This window comes from Pelodiscus sinensis, chromosome 24, assembly GCF_052426305.1.
Source record: "Pelodiscus sinensis isolate ZL-2025 chromosome 24, ASM5242630v1, whole genome shotgun sequence".
NCBI classification, from domain to species: domain Eukaryota; kingdom Metazoa; phylum Chordata; order Testudines; family Trionychidae; genus Pelodiscus; species Pelodiscus sinensis.
In genome coordinates, this window is record NC_143075.1 from 752495 (window position 1) to 772047 (window position 19553).

At 48.9% G+C, this 19553-nt stretch overlaps 1 protein-coding gene across 9 annotated transcripts in view; it reads right to left on the reverse strand.

Annotated features, from left to right (window-relative positions):
• Nucleotides 1-19553, reverse strand: part of CAMTA1 (calmodulin binding transcription activator 1) — a 982645-nt gene that overhangs the window by 14047 nt on the left and 949045 nt on the right. For 5 of the 9 annotated variants that reach the window (XM_089773027.1, XM_089773031.1, XM_089773034.1 and 2 more), the window contains 4 exons: nt 19104-19175; nt 17787-17807; nt 15664-15857; nt 14373-14447 (listed from right to left, as the gene is read on the reverse strand). In XM_089773027.1, coding sequence (XP_089629153.1) covers nt 14373-14447; nt 15664-15857; nt 17787-17807; nt 19104-19175 — 362 coding nt within the window. Of the gene's footprint in view, nt 1-4855; nt 4887-14372; nt 14448-15663; nt 15858-17786; nt 17808-19103; nt 19176-19553 lie in introns of all 9 variants that reach the window. The other 4 variants (XM_089773035.1, XM_089773028.1, XM_089773030.1 and 1 more) reach the window with 3 other exon arrangements.

Below are 19553 nucleotides of genomic sequence, written 5' to 3' on the forward strand. Positions count from 1 at the left end.
ACAGTTGTATTAGAATCGTTCATTAGCAGGAATGTGACCTTCCAGGACAAGTAAGATGGAAGAGGAGCTCAGCGACTCAAAGGCAGGCCAGCGAGCCCAGATAGGCCCAGGTTAAAGTTCCACGGGGGTCCATACCTGCAAGTAAAGCCTCTCAGGAAAATGGTTGAGAAAAGACCATCTGGCCCTGGATCAGCTAGTGGAACCTAGAGGGGCCCGCCAGGGGCACTCTGATGGAAAAATGCGCTAAACGATGGTTTCTGAGCTGCAGTAAGTAGTCCAAGATGAATTGCACTGACAAACGTGAGGGGGAAATACTCCACTCAGATGTGCAGTGGAAAAACCTCATCCATTTAGCCAGGTAAGTTAACCTTGTGGATGGCTTCCTCTTTCCCCAGAGGACCTGCAGGACCTCCTCCAAGCAGGTGCTCTACTTCTGGTTCAACCACAGAGCATCCTCGCTGAGAGAGGAAGAGACTTGAGGCTGGGTTCAGGAGCAGACTATGATCCTATGACAGGTGGTCTAGAGGCTTGGAAGGGGTCACCGCCATAACGAGCATGTGGAACCACTGTTGGCGAGGCCGTGCAAGGGCAAGCACGACACCATGCATTTGGTCCCTTTTGCTCTTTACTAGGACCCTGCTGATGAGAGGGATCAGAGGGAATGCCTGACCAGCACAGGAGAGGGAGTCTTTGCTTAGGCCCTGCTGAGAACAAAACCAATGGCACTTTTGGGATTGTTGGTGGACAGATCCAAGTGGGAGTTCCTCCCCTCGGGAAGATGGCACAGGCCACCGTCAGGTAACGACCACTCGGGGTGAGAGGAGAAGTCTCTGCCGAGGTGAGCACCAGGGCATTCCTCACACCAGCAATGTGACGGCTTCCAGATGTCTGTTGTGGCTGATAGAGATGCCAGAATTAGAGAACCGAGGAATACACTCTCCCCGCTGCCTGGGGGTGTGGAACATCGAGGGTGTGTTTTCTGTCGGGACTTTCACCACCTGCATACAGGGAGGCAGGCAGACTCCGCAGGCAACCAGCCCCACTGATCTCTCAGACGTGTGCGCACAATGTCATCTCCTTCAGGAGCCACATCCCCAGGGTCTGGAGACCTCCAAGGTTTGCTCCCTGTCCGAGGCCTCTGACACTAACTCGCGCAGGTTTCCAATGGGCCCGAGACCTTGCCAGGTGACAGCGACTCTCCAAAAGGACTTCTTCCAGGACATTCTTGCTCTCATTCCTGCACTGTAGCAAGGGAGTGGTTGTGACTGTCTCCACGTGGTCCCTGAACTGGGAATAGGTCGATGACAGACGCTGTTGCAGGGGCCACATGCAGAGCCTGGCATGGCAGACCACATATGTGCATGCTGCCATGTGGCCAGCAGACAGCCAGGGCATGCCTGCACTGTTAGGGGAAACGCAGAGACTTCCATGATGAGGTCCATTGGGGCCTACAACTCGAACCTCGGGAAAGGAAGAAATGGGGCCTTTTCATCATTCACGAGCAGGTCAAAGGGCATGCAGCACTGCAACATCCCTCTGCAGTTGGGATCAAGATCAGCCCTTTAGGAGCTAGTCATCAAAGTGCGAGCATACCGGACCCTTTGGCAGCTCAGATAAGTGGCTTCCTCTAACATTCACTTGGAGAACTCTCTTGGTGCTGTCGCCCAGCCAAACTGGAGTTGACAGGGCTCACTGACTCATAGGAAACACCTGTGGCCTGGGAAGATTGCTTTGTGAAAGTATGCACCCTTCAAGCTGCGGACGGCATACCAGTCTCCTGATCCAGGCAGGGAATGCCGATGGCTAGGCAGAGCATGCAGAACTCCAACTTCTGAAAATATGTGCTGATGCCTTGCAGGTCCACAATGGGCCACAGCCAGGCCTTGGCCTTTGGAATTAAATCGTACGAGGAACAGAACTTGCTTATGGGGAGTGGGCGATCTTCCCCTCAAGTTTCTTAGGCTTCTTGGATGGAGCTGGGAAGGGGGCTTGGCACTGGCTTGGCAGCGTCAAAGGGGCATTCGGCATCGATGCCACAGTGCTTGGGCCAAGCTGGATTTCTGCAGCAGTGCCGGAGTCAATGCCGACTCCATGAGGAATGCCTCGAGACGGCGTCTCGCCCCCTCTTTGTCCAGGGTTTGAACGGCTCACAAATGCAACGCTTGTCGCTGAAATGTCCTTCACCCAGGCGGCTCAAACAGCGACTGTGAGGATCGCTGATGGGCACTGGGTGCTTACAGCAACCGCATGGTTTGAAACTTGGAGGAGATTGGATCATGCACCATCCTGAGGCAAACCCTGTCCAGGACTAACTAATCCTAACAGAACACTACCCAGGGCCGGCCCAAGCCATTCACGTGCCCCAGGAGCGCGTGACGCATGCGTGGTCCCGCCCCTGCCCAGCCCAGCAGCCCCGAACGGCGCCCCCTACCATGGGGTGTCCCGGGCGGTAGCCCGGCTGGCCTGTAGCTTGGGCCGGCTCTGACACTACCAAGGGAAATCTCTTCACCATGTAACAGGAAAAGTTTGTCAAACTGAATGACACGAACAGGTAGCACGGGGCAGCAGAGTGTCCCTACCCCCCCACTAGCAGCAAGGAGGACTGTGGGTGGGAGAGTGGACAGTGCCTGTTTTCACTGCACCACGAGGGCGCCAGTGCAGCTCCCCTGCAGATACTGCTGGCTTGGGTGCCTGTGGTAAGCCCACCCCTAACGTGGAATGGACACAAGCAATCGAAGAGGAGTCTCCTTCCCTTCGCCTCTCCCCCTACTGCTTCGCAGAGCCTGCAGGAGCAGCACAGTGTAACTGACAACATCCAGCCAAGCACCCGAAAACCATCAGGCAGCAGCAACACTGAGGAGCCTGGGAGTCAGGAGGCCCACGCTTTGTTCTGAGCTCTGGAAGGCAGTGAGTGGAGGACAGGAGGCGGCGCAGGTCTGAATCCATTGCTCGGCACCAAGTACGGTCACTATGAGGCTATCCTGATCTGTGACACTTTACATTGATGGAAGACACCATCAGGCCTTTGAAGACAGGAGTTCTGCATTCTGTTCCTAGCTCTAAGGGAAGGGTAGAGTGCCTGGTGCTTTGCTTTAGTCCCTCCTGCTGAGCACATGACAAGGAAACCATTTTACATTCCAGAGGGAAAGAGAGGCCAACGTGTGTTTGGAAAAAAATTGTCAATTGAAATATATTTCTGCATTAAGAAAAAAGGTCAGCACTTTCACTTACATTATTCATCCTTATAATTGGTAAAACAAATGTGTGTTTGTAAAAGCAATTTATTGTAATGTTTCCTTTTCAATACAAAAAACTCAGGTTAATATTTTCAAAGGAGCTGTGGGGGAGCTAGATACCCTACGCTCAAGTCTGAAAATCCCAGCCGCAGACTGCAGGGAGCATTAGAATAGCAAGTAACAATGGGCTAACAATCCTTCAGGAAGGGGAAAGGCTATACTAATTCTGCATGTGTTCTTACATTAATCTGCAGGATGTGTAAAGTAGTTTCCCAAAAATAAACCAAACTGCGCTGGATAATAGCTTTGCAGACTATCTGTGAAAGGAAACAAGAGTCTTTTTTTTCCATCAAGGCATCAAATCAAAGTAGTCAGATTCAGAAAAATGGATTTGGGTCCACCTGATTTTAGAACCACATTTCACAGGATTCTTACTTCAGATTTCATGAGGAAAGAAATCAAAGGACTCTTCCTAGAATGTGAAGAATGGTGCCAGAAGTCTCAGGAGTCTGCAAAAATTTCAGTAACTACATTGTTTTTTGTTAGGATTATAAGTAAGCCAGTAAGAGACAGGGTTACACCAGGCTCAGTAATAAGAGGCAGAAGTTAGGGTTACACCATAAAACTTAACCCTGCAACGGGTAGAGAGCAATTTACAATGACATTTAAAGCTCATTAACATATTTGTTATGTGTGTGTGCTCAACTACCTAGTTAAACTCATTTACAAAATGCGCCTATTGGAGCCTAAGGAAAAAGCCTTTGACCTCTGCACTGTCAAACCCAAGAACTCAGCTTTCTTGTTGGTGTTTTTGTACACACGTTGTTTGAAGTCAGTGCTCCTCTGCATCACAGGAGCATACCGAGAGTGGTTCTGCTACTGTCGGAAAAATCTCAGCCTCATTTTTGCCCTTTCCTGGACAGCAGGTTGTATTTGTAGGATGGTGAGAATTTCTGTTCCTCTGTAGGGGACTTGTACAACTGCAGCTCTCTCATTCCGATAATAGTACCACCACTAGCATCGTCCTTCTAGTAATTTCTTGCTCATTTTAAATATCACCTGCAAGCTGGCTCTGGCAGGGCAGCCAGGCGTGTAACTTACCCAGTACTGCTTCCTTGGCAGAGGAAACCTAAAACTTAACCCTGTTAGGCAATAGGAAACCCCCCAGGAGTAGGCTAAAATACTGCGGAATTTGCTAGGGTTATGCTAAAATCTAATGTTAACACGCCAACATTTTAATTGTGAAGGAAATCATTACCATTGAGCATGTGCCAGTGCAGACCCATTCACATTTCAAAAATCTATTAGCAGCAGTGGTTTTGGATACTGTAAAGATCCCACCAATACAACTTTCTAATCATGCCCAGTGATAGATGTAAAGGTCCTTCCCCCCAATTATTCATGCATGTGTAACATCTACTGCAGAGTACTGTCCTGTTGTGAAAAGCAGCAGTGTTAGTAATTGCAATAGGGTTAGTTTATAAAGTATTTTGTTTCATATACTTAATGGATGTGAAATTTACTGGCATATCTAGGCTGCAGCCTCATGCAAGCAAGCAGAAAGCAAAATATTTAAAATGGAATAGAGAGAGAAACTGGCTAGCAGGCAGCTAACTCACCCTTTTGTACAGCCTATGGTCCACCAGAGGGCTTCAGATAGCAAAACAATACCAAAGAGCTATTAGCATACACGTGGCATCAAAGAGACCTTTCAATAGCTTCACTTCAATGGAGAGGTGACAAGGTATGTGTGTGTGCCTGGAGAAAGAAGGGCCCATTCCCCACATGCCACCTGTGTGTTTCCCTCTCTTCACCAGTTAGCAGCAAATCAGAGATCAGCACGTTTTAGGACAGTAAATTCCAATACAAAGTAAAATGAAGACAGATGCTTATTCTGGTAGCATTTCCAGCCCCACCCATCTTCCCTTGCATAAAAGGCTGTCGTCTTTCTCCACCCTAATTCCACTGGCTAAGACAGGGCTATGATCCAGACAATAATCATAGCCAAGCAACGCCAACACCAATCCCTCCCAGAAGATCAGATTTTAAATATAAACTGAAGGGGGAAAAAGGCAATAGACTATTATCAGTTTACTGAAAGCTGACAATGTGGATTGCAAGTGGGTGTGCAATCAGGTCTAATTAGAGCAGAGATTGGCACCAGTTTTTCCTGTAGCTCTAAACCAATATTATCTACGAAACACTGACTAGCTGATGATGGTTGGTAAGCAGTGGTCCCTGCAAACAGAGCACTTGGGGTGGACACCCAGGAGAGATTCAGGTGCTACCCTGCCTGTGTTTCTATTAGTGGTACACATCTGCACTTGCCTTGGTGCACATAAAATTTAGTCCACACAGGGATGAAAAGGTGGGAACTCTGTTGGTGAATCATTAACTACGCAAGCCTTTACTTATGGTCTCATGCAGGGAGACTCTGCTGGAGGGGAGGTCAACAAGCAGAAGGTTTAACCTCAACCTTGAGTCTTAAAACTAAGTCAGTCACAGGCTAACAGGCCTTGGCGTTATCCACCTTCAGAACTATATAGCTGTGCATCTCTTGAAAGGCCTGAACTGTCCCATGCTCTATAACAACCAGATCCAAGGTAAGACATGCTGATAGCATGATATGGCAGCATAATAGTTTTCTTCACATTCCTGAGAATACATAATACATGGAAAAAGAGGTATTTTTCCAAGATCTAGAAGAAGAATCTTTGCATGTCCTACCTTAAAAATCTCAGTCACAGATGAGTGTATAGTATCTGCTGGTGGGCATCTATTTGTCTACATGATGTCTGCCCATATTCATATATCATAGCAAAGATATCGTAGCAACTCCAAAACAACCTGCCTTCTTCCACCAATGCATACTTAATTGAAACTCACATTTCTCTTTCTGACCTATGCCACATTCATGCATCAGTTACCAAGGTAACCAAGCAAGACAGCTACCTCGGTCCATACACTGCTGTACTGCTGTTCATTCCACATCAGGTGTGTGTGCTCATCATGTGCACTGGTGCCAGAATTTTTTTCCCTCAGTGGTATCCATAATGGACTATATCTGGCACCCCCATGGTGTAGAGTAAGAAGCACCATCCATCCATCCCTCCTGCCTTCAGCTCCGATGTTGGGGAAGGAGGGCAGGTCGTGGAATGGACATGAGCAGCACATTTTGAAGCACACCAGTTACAGAGACAGGTAACTGCCTGCTCTTCGAGTATTTGCTCATGCACTTTCCATATGAGGTGAGTCCCAAGCAGTGCCAGTGGAGGTGGGTAGGAAGACTGGAACACAGCTCTGCCAAACCCAGCATTGCCTCTGGCTTGCTGAGTGATGGCATAATGCCCTGTGAACACATGCACAGAGCGGCTCTGCAGATGTCCTGGATCATAACGTGTGCCAGGACACTGCCAAGGATGCCTGGGCTCTAATCGAATGTGCTCTTACAACTGGCGGCAGTGGGACCCGAGCCAGCTCATAACATTACCTAATGCAGTGGTGCTCCAGTTAGAGATCCTATGCAAGGACACAGGAAGGCCCCTTCTTTTTTACGCTGTCCGAATGAAAAGCTGTCTCAATCTGTGGAAGAGCTTAGTGTGCTCCAGAGAGAATGCCAAAGAGCCTCTGATGTCTAAGGCAGGAAGTCTCCTCTCCATACTAGTGGTATGTAGCTAGGGCATAAAACACCGGTAGAAAGAGGTCCTGGTTTACATAGAAGATCACCACCACCTTTGGTAGAAAGGGGTCGCAGTTGAATCTTGTCCTTGTAGAAGGCCCTGTACAGTGATTCTGATGTGAGGGCTTTAAGCTCTGATAGACGTCTCAACAGTGCAATCGCCACAAGGAATGTGACCGTCATGACAAGTGGGAAACCAAGAGTTCAGAAGGTCGGCCTGTGAGTTTGTTAAGAACCAAGTTGTGGGGAAGGAGCTCGAGTCAGTGGGAAGAACCTCTCCAGGCCCTTCAGAAAATGGATGGACATGTCATGTGAGAAGACCATCTGATTTTGAATGAGAGGCTGGAAGGGGGAAATGGCGACAGGATGGACATTTAATGGACGAAAGGGTTCTTGGTTCTTAAGGTGGAGCAAGTAATCCAGCATGGATTGCAAAGAAGAGTGTGATGGGGAAGATGTTACAATCAGATGTCCAACAGGAAAATCTCCTCCATGTTGCTCAGGAGCTAGTTAGTGGAAGGTTTCTGCTTTTCAGGAGGATTTGCTGGACCTTGCAGGAGCAGGTTTGTTCTGCCAGATTCAGCCACGCAACATCCATGTGGTGAGTTAAAAGGATGCAGGAAATGCCTATGGTCCTGTGAAAGCAGGTCTGACCAGTGGGGAAGCAGCCAAATCTAGGAGTGTGCTGAACCAGTGCTGATGCATCCACACTGGAACAATCATACTGTGTGCCATCTCTCTCAATCCGTGCTAGGCCTTTCCCGATAAGCAGGGCTTGACAAATAACGTAATCTACTCGCTCGTGGCGAGTCGATTACAACCCGGAAGAGCCGGCGCAGAGCGATCTGAGCATGCGCAGAGCCGCGCGGCCGCCGCTTGGCGAGCCCTGCCGATAATCATTGTCGGGAATGTGTATGTGAAAGCCTCCAGCCACGACAGAAGAAAGGCATCGGAGAGGGAGTCCTTTCCTATACCGTGAAGGGAAGAGAAGGGGTAACATTTCCTGTTGTGTCTGGTGGCGAATAGGCCCACGCACGGAGCTCTCCACCTCCGGAAGAATGTTTGAGCTACGTCAAGATGGAGCAACCACTTGTGGGGAAAGGGAAAGGACCACTAGCATGTTCCTGGCACCATGTGATACACCTCAAGGTGGATTGTGTGAGCAATGCAGAAATCCCACAACGGGAGGGCCTGTTGGCAGAGAGTTAACGAGCATGCTTCCCCTTGCCTATTGGTGTGTAATACTGAGTCTGTTGTCCATTGCCACTTTGCCTGAAAGAGCTCGCAGGCTAAGCAGACCGCTCCAAGTTCTCTGACATTGATGTGCAACATCGTCTCTTCTGAATACCACTTGCCTTGGGTCTGGAGGTCACAGATGCGTTCCCAAGCCAAGATCCGAGACATCCAAATTCAGGCTGATTGAGTGAAGTTACAGAACAGAAAAACCACTGTGGGACTGGTCCATCATTACAGCAAAAGTGAATGTTGTGGGCAGAATGGTGACAATCTTTTGCAGGTGGTCTGTGGACTGGGAATCAGTGGCCACATCTAAAGTCTGTCATGCCGGATGACATTGGCGCATGCAGCCATATGGTCTAAGAGGTGTAGACATATCCTGGCCGCAGTCAGGCGAGATGCGGTGAGCTCTGTGACAAGGACCCACCATGGTGTGGAATCTCTCCCGTAAGAGAAACGCTCTGGGGACAGTGAAGTCCAGCACTGCTCCAATGAACTCTCGACAAGGAGTCCTGTAGCACCTTATAGACTAACAGATGTATTGGAGCATACACTTTCGTGGGCAAAGACCCACTTCGTCACTACATGCATCTGACAAAGTGGGTCTTTGCCATCAAAGGAGGAAAAAGGAAAGTTGGTTGGAAAAAATGGGAAAGGTTAATCATGGAGATAGTCTGGAACGTTGCTCTCAGGCAGACCCTCAAGATGACTTCTTGGCCCTCTGCTTGGTGCAGGTCGAGCCTGACGGAGGTGAGGGTTAGGGATATAAAATCCCATTTAATTGGTTAGCCGGTTAAATGTGAAGTGAGCGTAGCTTAGTGTTCATTTGCTCCACAAACAGGACCTGGCTGTTGATCCTACACTGACTGCTGAGCTTCTGTCGACAATCCAGAGGGGGGCAGCTAGGAAGCTTGCCTTGTGGTAATGGCTGAAGCCATAGCACAGACCATGGAGTCTACCACGTCCAACTGTGCCTGGAGGGCCACCCTCTTTACAACTATGTCCTCATCAAGTGTTGCCCAGAGTTTTGGCCTGCACCCTTTGGGAAGCGAAGCATTGAAATTTAGCTATGGCATGTTGCAGGTTATAATCATAGTGGCTAAGGAGTGCTTGGGGGTTGGTTACCCTGAGCTGGAGCCTGGAAGACAATAAACCTTTTGACCAAATAAATCCAGTCTCCTAGAGTCTTTATTTTTAGGGGTATCCATGGGCTGTCCCTGCCTTGCTCTTTGGCTACCTGCCTCTACAACAAAGGAGTTCAGGGCTGGGTGGTTGTAAGAAGTACCCTTGACTGATGGCTAGTCCAAAGTATTTATGTTCAGAAGGCTTATAAGTGGGGGGCATGGCGGAGGGGATTTGCACAGGGCAGTAATAATCTTTGACGCCCCCTCATGTCGGGGCAACACCACCCAAGCGGGTGAAGTGGTGCACAGAATGTCCAAGAATGAGGCAGATGGCTTCTCAAGCTCTTCTACTTGGAGCCCCAGATTGGAGGCAACCTTCTTGAACAGCTCCTGATAAGCCCTGCCCTCACCCCTTGGACCTGGATGAGGGGGAGCAGTGATGGCTCCATCTGGTAATGAGCCTGTATTGCCGATTCCTCAATGACGCCTGAGAGTCCTGCTGGCAGCTCCCCAGGGTCTGCTGGGCCTGGGGAGGGAATTCCTCTGGAGCCTCCACTTCCATAGGAGGCTGCAATGCTATGGCTGAGGCCCTCTCTGAAGCTCCTGCTACCTAACAGCTGAGCTGAGATGGCTGCATGGGCTCTCTGGGCACCAGTCTGGTGGCTATTGGCCTTGAAGCCCCAGGGGTGGATGCAGTACCGACAAGACAGGCGGTGCTGCCAAGGCTGGGACGTGACCTGCTGTCAACGGCTGCTGCCGGTGCCAGAATCGGACACGGAGTGGGCACTTCGGGACGAGTGGGAGCAGGCGGAGTGGTGACCCCTTTGGTGCTGTCCACTGGGTCTCTCCAACGAACGGCTAGAACGGGACAAATGCCCAGCAGAGGGGCTCCAGGACCACCAGTGCTCAGCAGATCGGCGACAGTGCTCCGGCCCTCTGTGCCTCCCCTGGAGGGGAGGGGGTCTCGGTTACGGCTGTCGATGTGCGATCGGTGGCCTTGCTTGCCGGAGCCCAAAGGTGTGGGAGAGATGAGGGGCCGGTGCTGATGCTTCTGCAGGCAGGGGCATGCCTCCATGGGGCTGCTCCAGGTAACCAGCGAGCTGCGCCTGGACTTCTGCTGCTGGCACCCCAAGGTCCAGAGACCAGAAGGGGCTTTCCCGAGCTTGCCTGAGCCATGGTGGCCCTGAGCAGGGGAAGGCTGGTGGGATGTCCCTCATGGTGGGAATGGGGCCACTGAGATGGGGACCTGCAGAAAGGCTGATTTCCCTTAGGACGGAGTGAGCGTCAAGATCTCCTGCACAACCTCGGGCGTCGACAGGAACCTGCCAGGCGCTCAACGCTGTCTGGTGAGACAGGCGCAGTTTGAGATGGGCTGGACTGCTCGGCTTGAGCCGGAGTCTGACTCCCGGCTGGAGGAGCTGATCTGCCCAGCACAGGGCTTGGCTGTCCTCCGGTCCTCGTCTGTCTCTTGGACTTCTTCAAAGGGCCTGGATGGGGGATGGATGCGGGCGTGACAATGGCACTGATAGGCACTCCGCATTGATGCTGCAGAGCTGGGGGCAGAGCTGGACTTCTGCTCCAATGCCGGAGTTGGCATTCGCCCCATCAGGAGGAATCTCTCTCTTTTCATCTGGGATTTGAACAATCTGCAAATGCAACCCTTGTCCTGATGTGTCCTTTGGCATCACTGATGGGCATGGAGCGCTTTCAGTGATCGCAGGGCTTGACGCATGCCCCCCCCAGGCAGAGTCTGGTCCAGGATCATCTTGCAATAAGGGCTAACTCTCAACTATACACAAGAGACGTTTGGTGAACTGAAGGAAGCAAACGCAGCTAGCACAAGGCAGCAGAACACTCCAGAGGAGCCGAAGGGGCTGGCAGCTCCTTATAACGTGCCAGGTGGGTGCCACCCCAGAAAACGTCAGAGCCAGTCCCCTACAGATACCACTGAGGGAAAAACTTCCAGCACTGGTGCATGTGGTGAGCACACACCTAACATGGAGTGGGCATGAGCAATCACTCGAAGAACTGAGTCTCTCTCATGAACTGATCCAATGGCATCTGAACTGTTCTCTCATACAGTAAGTGCAGTAAGTGAACATTCATGACTATAGGAAACTAGCATAGTTCTTAAACACATTAGATCACATCTTCTGCTGAAAATCTGACCCCATGAGTAGATCGAATAAAACAAGGAGGTGCCTTAGAGCTGCTTTGGGTCTGGACAGAAAGGGACTTTTTGTATTTTACTTAAACAGATAAAATAGAGTCAGATGGTTACCAGGAGCAAGCCTAAGGAAAACACTTAATCAAATCTTGCATAAAGAGAACAGAGTAATCCCTTCGCAAGATTTTCAGGCTCCAGTTCCAACACTGAAAGGTAGCCAACAGAACAAGGTTAAAGCAAGTGTTTTAAAATGCAGCATTAGATGTTCATTCACAAGTTATAGGTTGAAAAGTCTTCTGCAGCTGCAGAGTTCACTGACTTGACACTCAGTTTGGTGACTCCATGCCAAGACCTGGCTCTTTTCCCTGCTCTCTATTAGCTGATGGGTCTATGTCTAAGAGCCTCACCTTCCTGCACTGCACTCTCTCCCTGTTCCTATCACTCTTCTTTATCTGCAAGGCATTCATAGAGATGAAAGGAGCAGCTCCGTCATGCCATTTTAGAGCCCCAGGTGTCATTAGTCACATCTCCCACAGTGCCACCCAGAACATCCAGAGCAGTAAGTAAAGTTTAGACTTGAGCATGTGCTGGCTCATCCCCTGCGACAGTCCCGGGAGTTAGGAACCTTCTCTTTGTGGTGTGCTCACTTTTACGTGTCTAAGGGAATCAAATCCAACGTACTCCAAGAATGCGACTAATAAATCTGGTACATTCCTGAATTCAACACAAAAATACCCAACATTCCCACTGTGCCGTTCTTTGGATGTCCTTTTCAGAGCGGGGTTTCTGCGTGGAATCCTTATGCTGCTTCATTGAGTAATAAGGATTTGAAACTTTTGTTTGTAATTTTCCACAATGCCAGCATGTTTCAAGGCAAAACCCTTTTGGAAATGGTATTTGTCATAAAGAAATAGCAGCAGCAAACCTTTGCAATTGCTCAAATAAAGCACGTGCACATTCTCAGGTAGAAACGCATGCGCAGCACACAAAGGGCATGGGCAGATTTTAAGTTCAGAAGGGTAAACTTGGTCATTCGGAAAATATCAGCTCTTCCTTGGAAAGAGTCAAGAATGTCTTTGTAGTTCCAGCCAAGAATTAGGAATTTAGCCCAAACTACCCTGCTGTCTACTGCGAAGCAGCAGGGCATTAGCTCGCTGAAGGGATTGCTCTCAAGATAGCACATGGATCAGAGTAGTAAGCTGCAGCCAAAGTGCCTGGGGCAGGAAGAGACTTATGCTCTGGCTGACAGTCAATTCCCCTCCCCTCACTGGGTTTTTTCCTGTTAGAAGCAACTAAGACTTGACTCCTGTTGCTACCCAGCTATCGTGACCCCACCTCTCAGCACTGCCAGGGACTGAGCCAGAGGCATAGGAGAGGCCTGCAGCATGGATGAGCATGCGGAGCCCCCTTGAAGGAAACGCCCGCGGAGGAGAGGCTGGCAGAAGGCTCAAGCACAGGAGAAGCAGCCAGAGATGCACCACTGAGAGGCCCAGAAAGACTGGTCCATTGAAAACCCCGAGAATCGTGATGTAGTCCCAGGTGGCTCCCTGGTGGGAGATTCCACGCTCTGGCTAATTTTAGGGGAGCCTTTTCTATGTGCAGTGTGTTTAGAGGGTGTCCACGTCAACCAAACACAAGAGCCCCGGCAGCTCTGCCCCACTGGCCACGGGGAAGAGGACCCCGATTCAGTGTGGCCTGCCCTGCCTTCCAGGAGATGTGAGGGGAGCTACAGATTCTGGCTCCTGGCGCTGTTCCATGGGGGGAGGCTGCTGCAGAATGATCAGGTGAATCGGTGAGTTCCCTTCTGGCTGCCCTGTGGCAGTGAGGGTACAAGCCAGCCATGCTGTGACAAAATGCTGCCACCACTCAGAACACTGGTTTAGAAACCAAGAGCAGCCCCTCTCGTGGGCTGCATCTGCTGCTTGCCATGTGCATCTGCCCACTGCGGGGGCCATCGCAGTCTGCACCTCTGACCTCATTCCAAGAGGAGCATTTCCAAAACCTTGTACTGCCACAAGCGTCCATCCATTTCCCAGCTTAGTTTGCTGAACCAGCAGTGGCCCGAACTAAACCTACTTTGGTCTGACAGCTTCCAAGTGTGTCACTTCTCTGACCGGACTAGACAAGCGTGAGGGGACTGTGGAGGCGGCAGATGCAAAAAGAGCTGAATTAATTTCCTTTACTCTAACTTGGCAGCCAGAACAAGTAATCAAACAGGATGCGTTCGTTAACTAACGAAGGCAACCTAACTACAGCCAAGCATTGTGACGGGAGTCCCAGCTGCCACACGCTGAAAGCAAACAGTTGAATCAGTGTTGTCCTGAGATCCTGGGACTCTTAGGAGACTCATGATGCCTTGTGTATTTATACTCCAGTTTAATGCTTATTTAGACTTGTGGCCTGGCTGACACTCACAATGGCGTGTTTGCCTTAGAGGGCTGTGGGGCTCATCTTATCTAGTTTAAAACCAGACTCATCCCCATTGTGACTCCACTAAATGGATACCCGTGTCTTAAGCAGAGATGTTCCCAGGATAGAGGATGCTGTGGCACGTTGCACTATGAGGCTAAGTGCACTGAAAACCCTGGAGCAATTTGGATTTAGCCTATGCTCTGAAAAACAATCCATCATTCCACTGAACTCTCCTCCGGGCTTCTCAAGCCCAACTTCAGTAAAGGAAGGGCTCTGTTCAGCCCCCTCTCATCAAGCCTTGGCTGCTTTTACCATTTCCACACTGCAGCTGATTGGTCTCTGTGACAATCCCACTCTGGAATTCCCACCCCCATGTTCTTCGTAAGCAGCTGGGCTTTGTCACTGGGTGACGGGAATGATTTGCAGTGGTTCTATTCAGGTTCTTACACTGCACCCTTTGGAATGCTCTGGGGATGGACTGATGGAGAAGGAACATCTCTATAAAAATGATGTCTTACCTGTGGCGGCAGCGTCGTAAAAACCGCATGATCTTGCGAGCAGCTTGATCCTGTTTCTTGGTGAGCAGACTGCTCCTAAACACAAGGAAGGGAACGTCAGAGCACAGGCAGCACTGCGGAGAAACCAAGGGTACTAGATGGGAGATCATCCTGACGTATGTCCTGTGTTTTTCTCACCTGGCTTCCTTGTAAAACATGGCGCTGCCCAGAGCTGTGATAGCTAACACCACGCAAACAGCAGACGCTCTTAAGAATCTGACAAGCTACCTCTATTACATTTCCTTCTGCCTCGTCCCATTTGTGTAAATCAGAGCCGGGCAAGATGCGTCCTGGGGTCCAGATCCAGCCTGCCTCACACTTCGATCCGGCCCACGGACTGCATCGGGCCACTTTCTATCTATATCCAGCTGCCCATGCCACCAAATTTCCAGGCGGTGGCTCAGGCAGAAGGATCCTGTTTAAATGGCTCATGGCTCTTGACTGGGGCGCTACCCCACCAGGGGCTGGAACCATGAGCCTTTTAAATAGCTGCAGCACCTCCAGGCGGCTGCCAGGCTACACAGCAGCAGAGCTGGGAGCCGCAAGCCCTTTGCTTTGTTTGTACTACAAAGCCTCCGGCCTAGACAAGTCTGGGAGGAGGCTAGTCCCAAACCCCGCCCCTTCCGGGAGTGGAGCTGGCCCATGACCATGTACCAAAAGTAAGTGGCCTCCCTGTGAAAATGACTGCCCATCCGGGTATAGATGGAGAGTATGATTCTTACGAGTAGCATTTACAGTCACTTACCTGCTCCTTAGAGTTGTGGATCATCTCCTGAATTTTAAAACAGATTTTTATGCATTGCTTGTGATGCTGTCATGAGTCCCTAGGATGCTTATTCACTTGCTTTTCGTATGAGCCCATTTGCACTCCAAGATGAGAGAATAAACTAAGGGAATGGTTTGTTCTGTAACAGATTATGGAGGAACCTCCAAGCCAGCAGAGCTAGCACACATGCTACAGTGCTCCCTTAGCAAGCTGTGCTGTGGGGATCTCTTTCAAAAGCAGCACCAGTTAATCAGTTTTATTTATTTTTTGCTTTGGGCTTCTCACTTGTTTTATGCCATTGTCCATGAGTCACAAGCTGCATCAATGGGAATAACTAAGAGAAGACTATCTGGGTTGTTCCTGAACGCCAGGTCTTTGAAGACGGCTCAGTTGGTCCAGGAGCCTCCATTTCCTCTACCTGCTAGCTCAGCTCCCCTCCTCTCTTTCCTGCAAGAGTCAATTTTCAGCCTTTTACCACAGACCCACCTAAGTTTCTGTTGTACAATGACAGCTGCTCTTCGGTTTTGTCTCCTCTTCCCACATTCTTTGTAGCTGCGGTAGTACTGCTGGATCAGCACTGCGGCTCGTCGGCTCTGCTGGAATTTTTTCTGTTCATAATAGCTTCTGAATTTGCTCTGGATGAGGATGGCAGCTTGTGTCATCTTTTTATAAAGTGCATACTGCAAGAGAGACAAGGACAGGCTGCGTCAGTCCAGCAGGAAGCAGGTGTTCCAAACCCTTGCGCCACTGGAACGGGAAGGGGGAAGATGCTTTCCCTTGGAGAGTAGAGGTCTCCTCACTGACGGGGAACTGTCTGAATCATGGCCCCTGACAAACGAGTGCAGTTCTAGGGTCTGGTCTACACTAGGAAAGTTAGCACCTCTAGGATGCATCTGCCGGTGAGGACGCAGTTGTACTGAGGGTGTTTGTTTATATTTCCAGTTGGTACCAATGGTGTAAGCACTAATGTAGACACAGCCCAGGTGTTTTCACTTTTGAGTCATGAATACCTGTACTGATCTTGACTTCAGTCTACTGTAGTAGATACTTCTCTGTCTAGTGCACATACATTTTAGTACAAAAGTAAACCAACTGCAGAGGGACTGGCATTTATCCTTAATGGCTGTGTCTAGACTGGCCAGTTTTTCCGGAAAATCAGCCGCTTTTCCAGAAAAACTTGCCAGCTGTCTACACTGGCCGCTTGAATTTCCGCAAAAGCACTGACTTCCTACTGTAAGAAATCAGTGCTTTTTGCGGAAATACTATGCTGCTCCCGTTCGGGCAAAAGGGTAGACAGCTGAGATTTGTTTTCCTCAAAAAAAGCCCCGATCGCGAAAATGGCGATCGGGGCTTTTTTGCGCAAAAGCGCGTCTAGATTGGCCACGGACACTTTTCGATCTAGACGCTCTTTTCTGAAAATGCTTTTAACGGAAAACTTTTCCGTTAAAAGCATTTCCGGAAAATCATGCTAGTCTAGACATAGCCAATGTGTACAGCAAAATTCACCATTACAAGATGCCAAATGCCACGAGATAAATGCCTCTGGTTCTTCTACACACACAGCTGTTGCTGTGTTAAGACAGACACAAACAAGAGGGGACTATGTCTAACCAGCTGACAATAATAAAAAGACACAAAATGCAGACAAATGTACTAAGTAAACAGGTTTAAATTTTTTCTCTCCATTATAAAATGTCCTTTTAAACAGATCATTTAAAAACTATTTTGCTTTTAAATGTTCATAACATCTGTAGTTCACACTGTTCAGGCAACGAAGACAGAATACAACACAGCGATACTATTTACAACCAAATGAGAGCAATATTTTGAATGAAATAATTTCTAATAATACAAATGATTCTGAGAGAATCTTCGTAGTAAACCAAACCTAATGTTGGGCCTAAACAATTTGAGAGTACCCCTTTAATCATTATTAAGGGGAGTGGTTTTCTGTGCTTTATTAGGATACGTGTCCCTTCTGAGACATGCCTGGACTCTGTTTCTGACTCATTCCTGCAAGAGAGATGCTAAACATGGGCAGAAAGCACCTCACTCAGCACTTAACCAGTTAGGTCCCTGCACTGAACCCAGCCAAACATCAATGGCTCGGGTCTAGGCATTGAAAATGGGAGTTGTACACTGCTCTTCACTATTGCGTTACGTTGTGTAGATTTCTACAACAGGCTTTACTTTGCTTGAGAAAAGATGCCGGTTACATTAGCCAGCCTCAGTAGAGGGGAAAGGAAGCTAGTTTAATGACCCAGAGCATTGCAGACAGTAAAGGTGCTTGTTGCTCATAAAGAAAATGCTAAGAACAGCTGTAGAGCAAAATGTTGCCTCAGATATAGTCCCCTCATCTCAGCCCATCACTGCTCAATAAATATTTGTATAAATATTTATTATGCTTCTCTGGTAGCGTGTGTGGTGTTTCTGGTAACAGCTCCAGTCTCCATCTTACAATGGGGATTTGGGTCTGCCACAGAGCAGTCTAATTTACGCACACATTCACTGCTGCACACTGTCAGTGAATACCAGGTTTTCCTAGTTTATACTGAAAGTTTGTAACCCACAGGGAATGGTTTCTGAGGTAGTGTTTGTTGGTGCATTACCTTCAAGGCTATCCAAGTAAGCTTGGGGGAAAACAGAAAGTACAAGGTTAATGTGAGATCTGCAAATAAAGAACTGAGAAACAAACAAACCAACAAAAGCTATGATCAAACCATCTTCTTTGGGGGAAAAAAGTGGCTCCAGGACCCAAGACAAACTTTCTGGAGCAATTCTGAAAGGGAATTCACACTAGGATCAGGAGAAGCATCACTCCAGAATGTCACTCTACAGAGATCTAACCCTAGTTAGCTTTCCCAAATAACTGTTTCTAACTGAATGTGATGTAAGGGTCTTTCTTGGGGGATGTCTAGACTGCGTCCCTCTGTCAGCAGAGGGATGCAGATTAGGCAGGTCGACATTGCAAATGAAGTGGGGATTTAAATATCCCATGCTTAATTTGCATAAAAATGGCCACCGTTTTTGCCGACTCAGAAAGCCTTTTTTGACAGATCCCTTTTACAGGATCTATCGAAAAAGGCTTTCTTTCTCGACAGATCCCCCTCTAGACTGCCTCTTTTTGCCGACAAAGTGCTGAGTCGGCAAAAACAGTGGCCATTTTTATGCAAATTAAGCATGGGATATTTAAATCCCTGCTTTATTTGCAATGTCGACCTGCCTAATCTGCATCCCTCTGCAGACAGAGGGATGCAGTCTAGACATACCCTAGGTGTCTGAGCTGGGGGGCAGAAGTGTGTTTGAGCTGGTGCTAATGGGTTCCTCATTGTTCCCATTTAAAACAAAGTCTGATTTCTGGGGCTGAGCACTTTGCCTACAACTTGGCTCCAGACTAAAGGGCATGGAAAGGTCTCAGTCCCGGGACAAATGATACCACATGAAATGTGACTGTTCTGTATTTTAACGTTTGACACGTGAACTCTCTCCCTCTCCTGCAGACAACAAAACCATCTGAAATGTCACAAGGAAATTGGGAAAGCGCTGAATCATGCTGCTGAATAACAACATAGTAATAGACTGGAACATATGAAATACAGCTTGTTCCGTGCTCCAAATGTGCAGCTGTACACACACAGCGGTTCCAGTTTTGGACCAGTGTGTTGAGAATGACGTTGCAGCACTATCTGATAACACTATGTATCAAAACAGAAAAACTCAGAAATTAAAATGGTCAAGGAAACATCTTGCAAGATTAGATTTAGGATGTGATTTTTCTTCCCTTTTGAGTGTAGCAATAACACAATCTGCATATCTATCACTACATATTGAAAAGTACACTTTGGGCCAGTTCCCAATACATGCAGAACCTGCTGCTAGTAGTCACAGGTGCCTATTTTCTCACAGAAACTCAATTCTGGGCTTACCTGTTTGTATTTTCTGTAGCAACGCTGAATGACAGCAGCAGCCACTTCCTGCTGTTCTCGGAGAGGACGGCCCTGTGAGCGAGCACAAAGCGCAGTGAAGAACACGAAGGAGGATGAGAAATAACGGGTCTGCAGCCCCAACATGCCCACCGCTTCCCACACAGCCAGCAGGGGTCTCTGTCAGCGCTTTATGAAGATGATGGAACATGTCTCCTTCATCCACAAACAGTGAGCTGGGCAGTTTGCAGGAGAGGATGAAGCAGGCAGCTGAGCCAGGACTGGTGTGTGCTGTGGATTGCCGTAGTCTTGCAGACAAAGCTCTGTTACATGCTAAACCACAGACCCATCTCCCCGGCTTTGCCGTCCCAACAGACCAATCTCAGCCGCACACGAGAGCCACGGGAGGAATTAGCAGATTACCCAAGACAAATGGGGAAAACTATTTTGTCT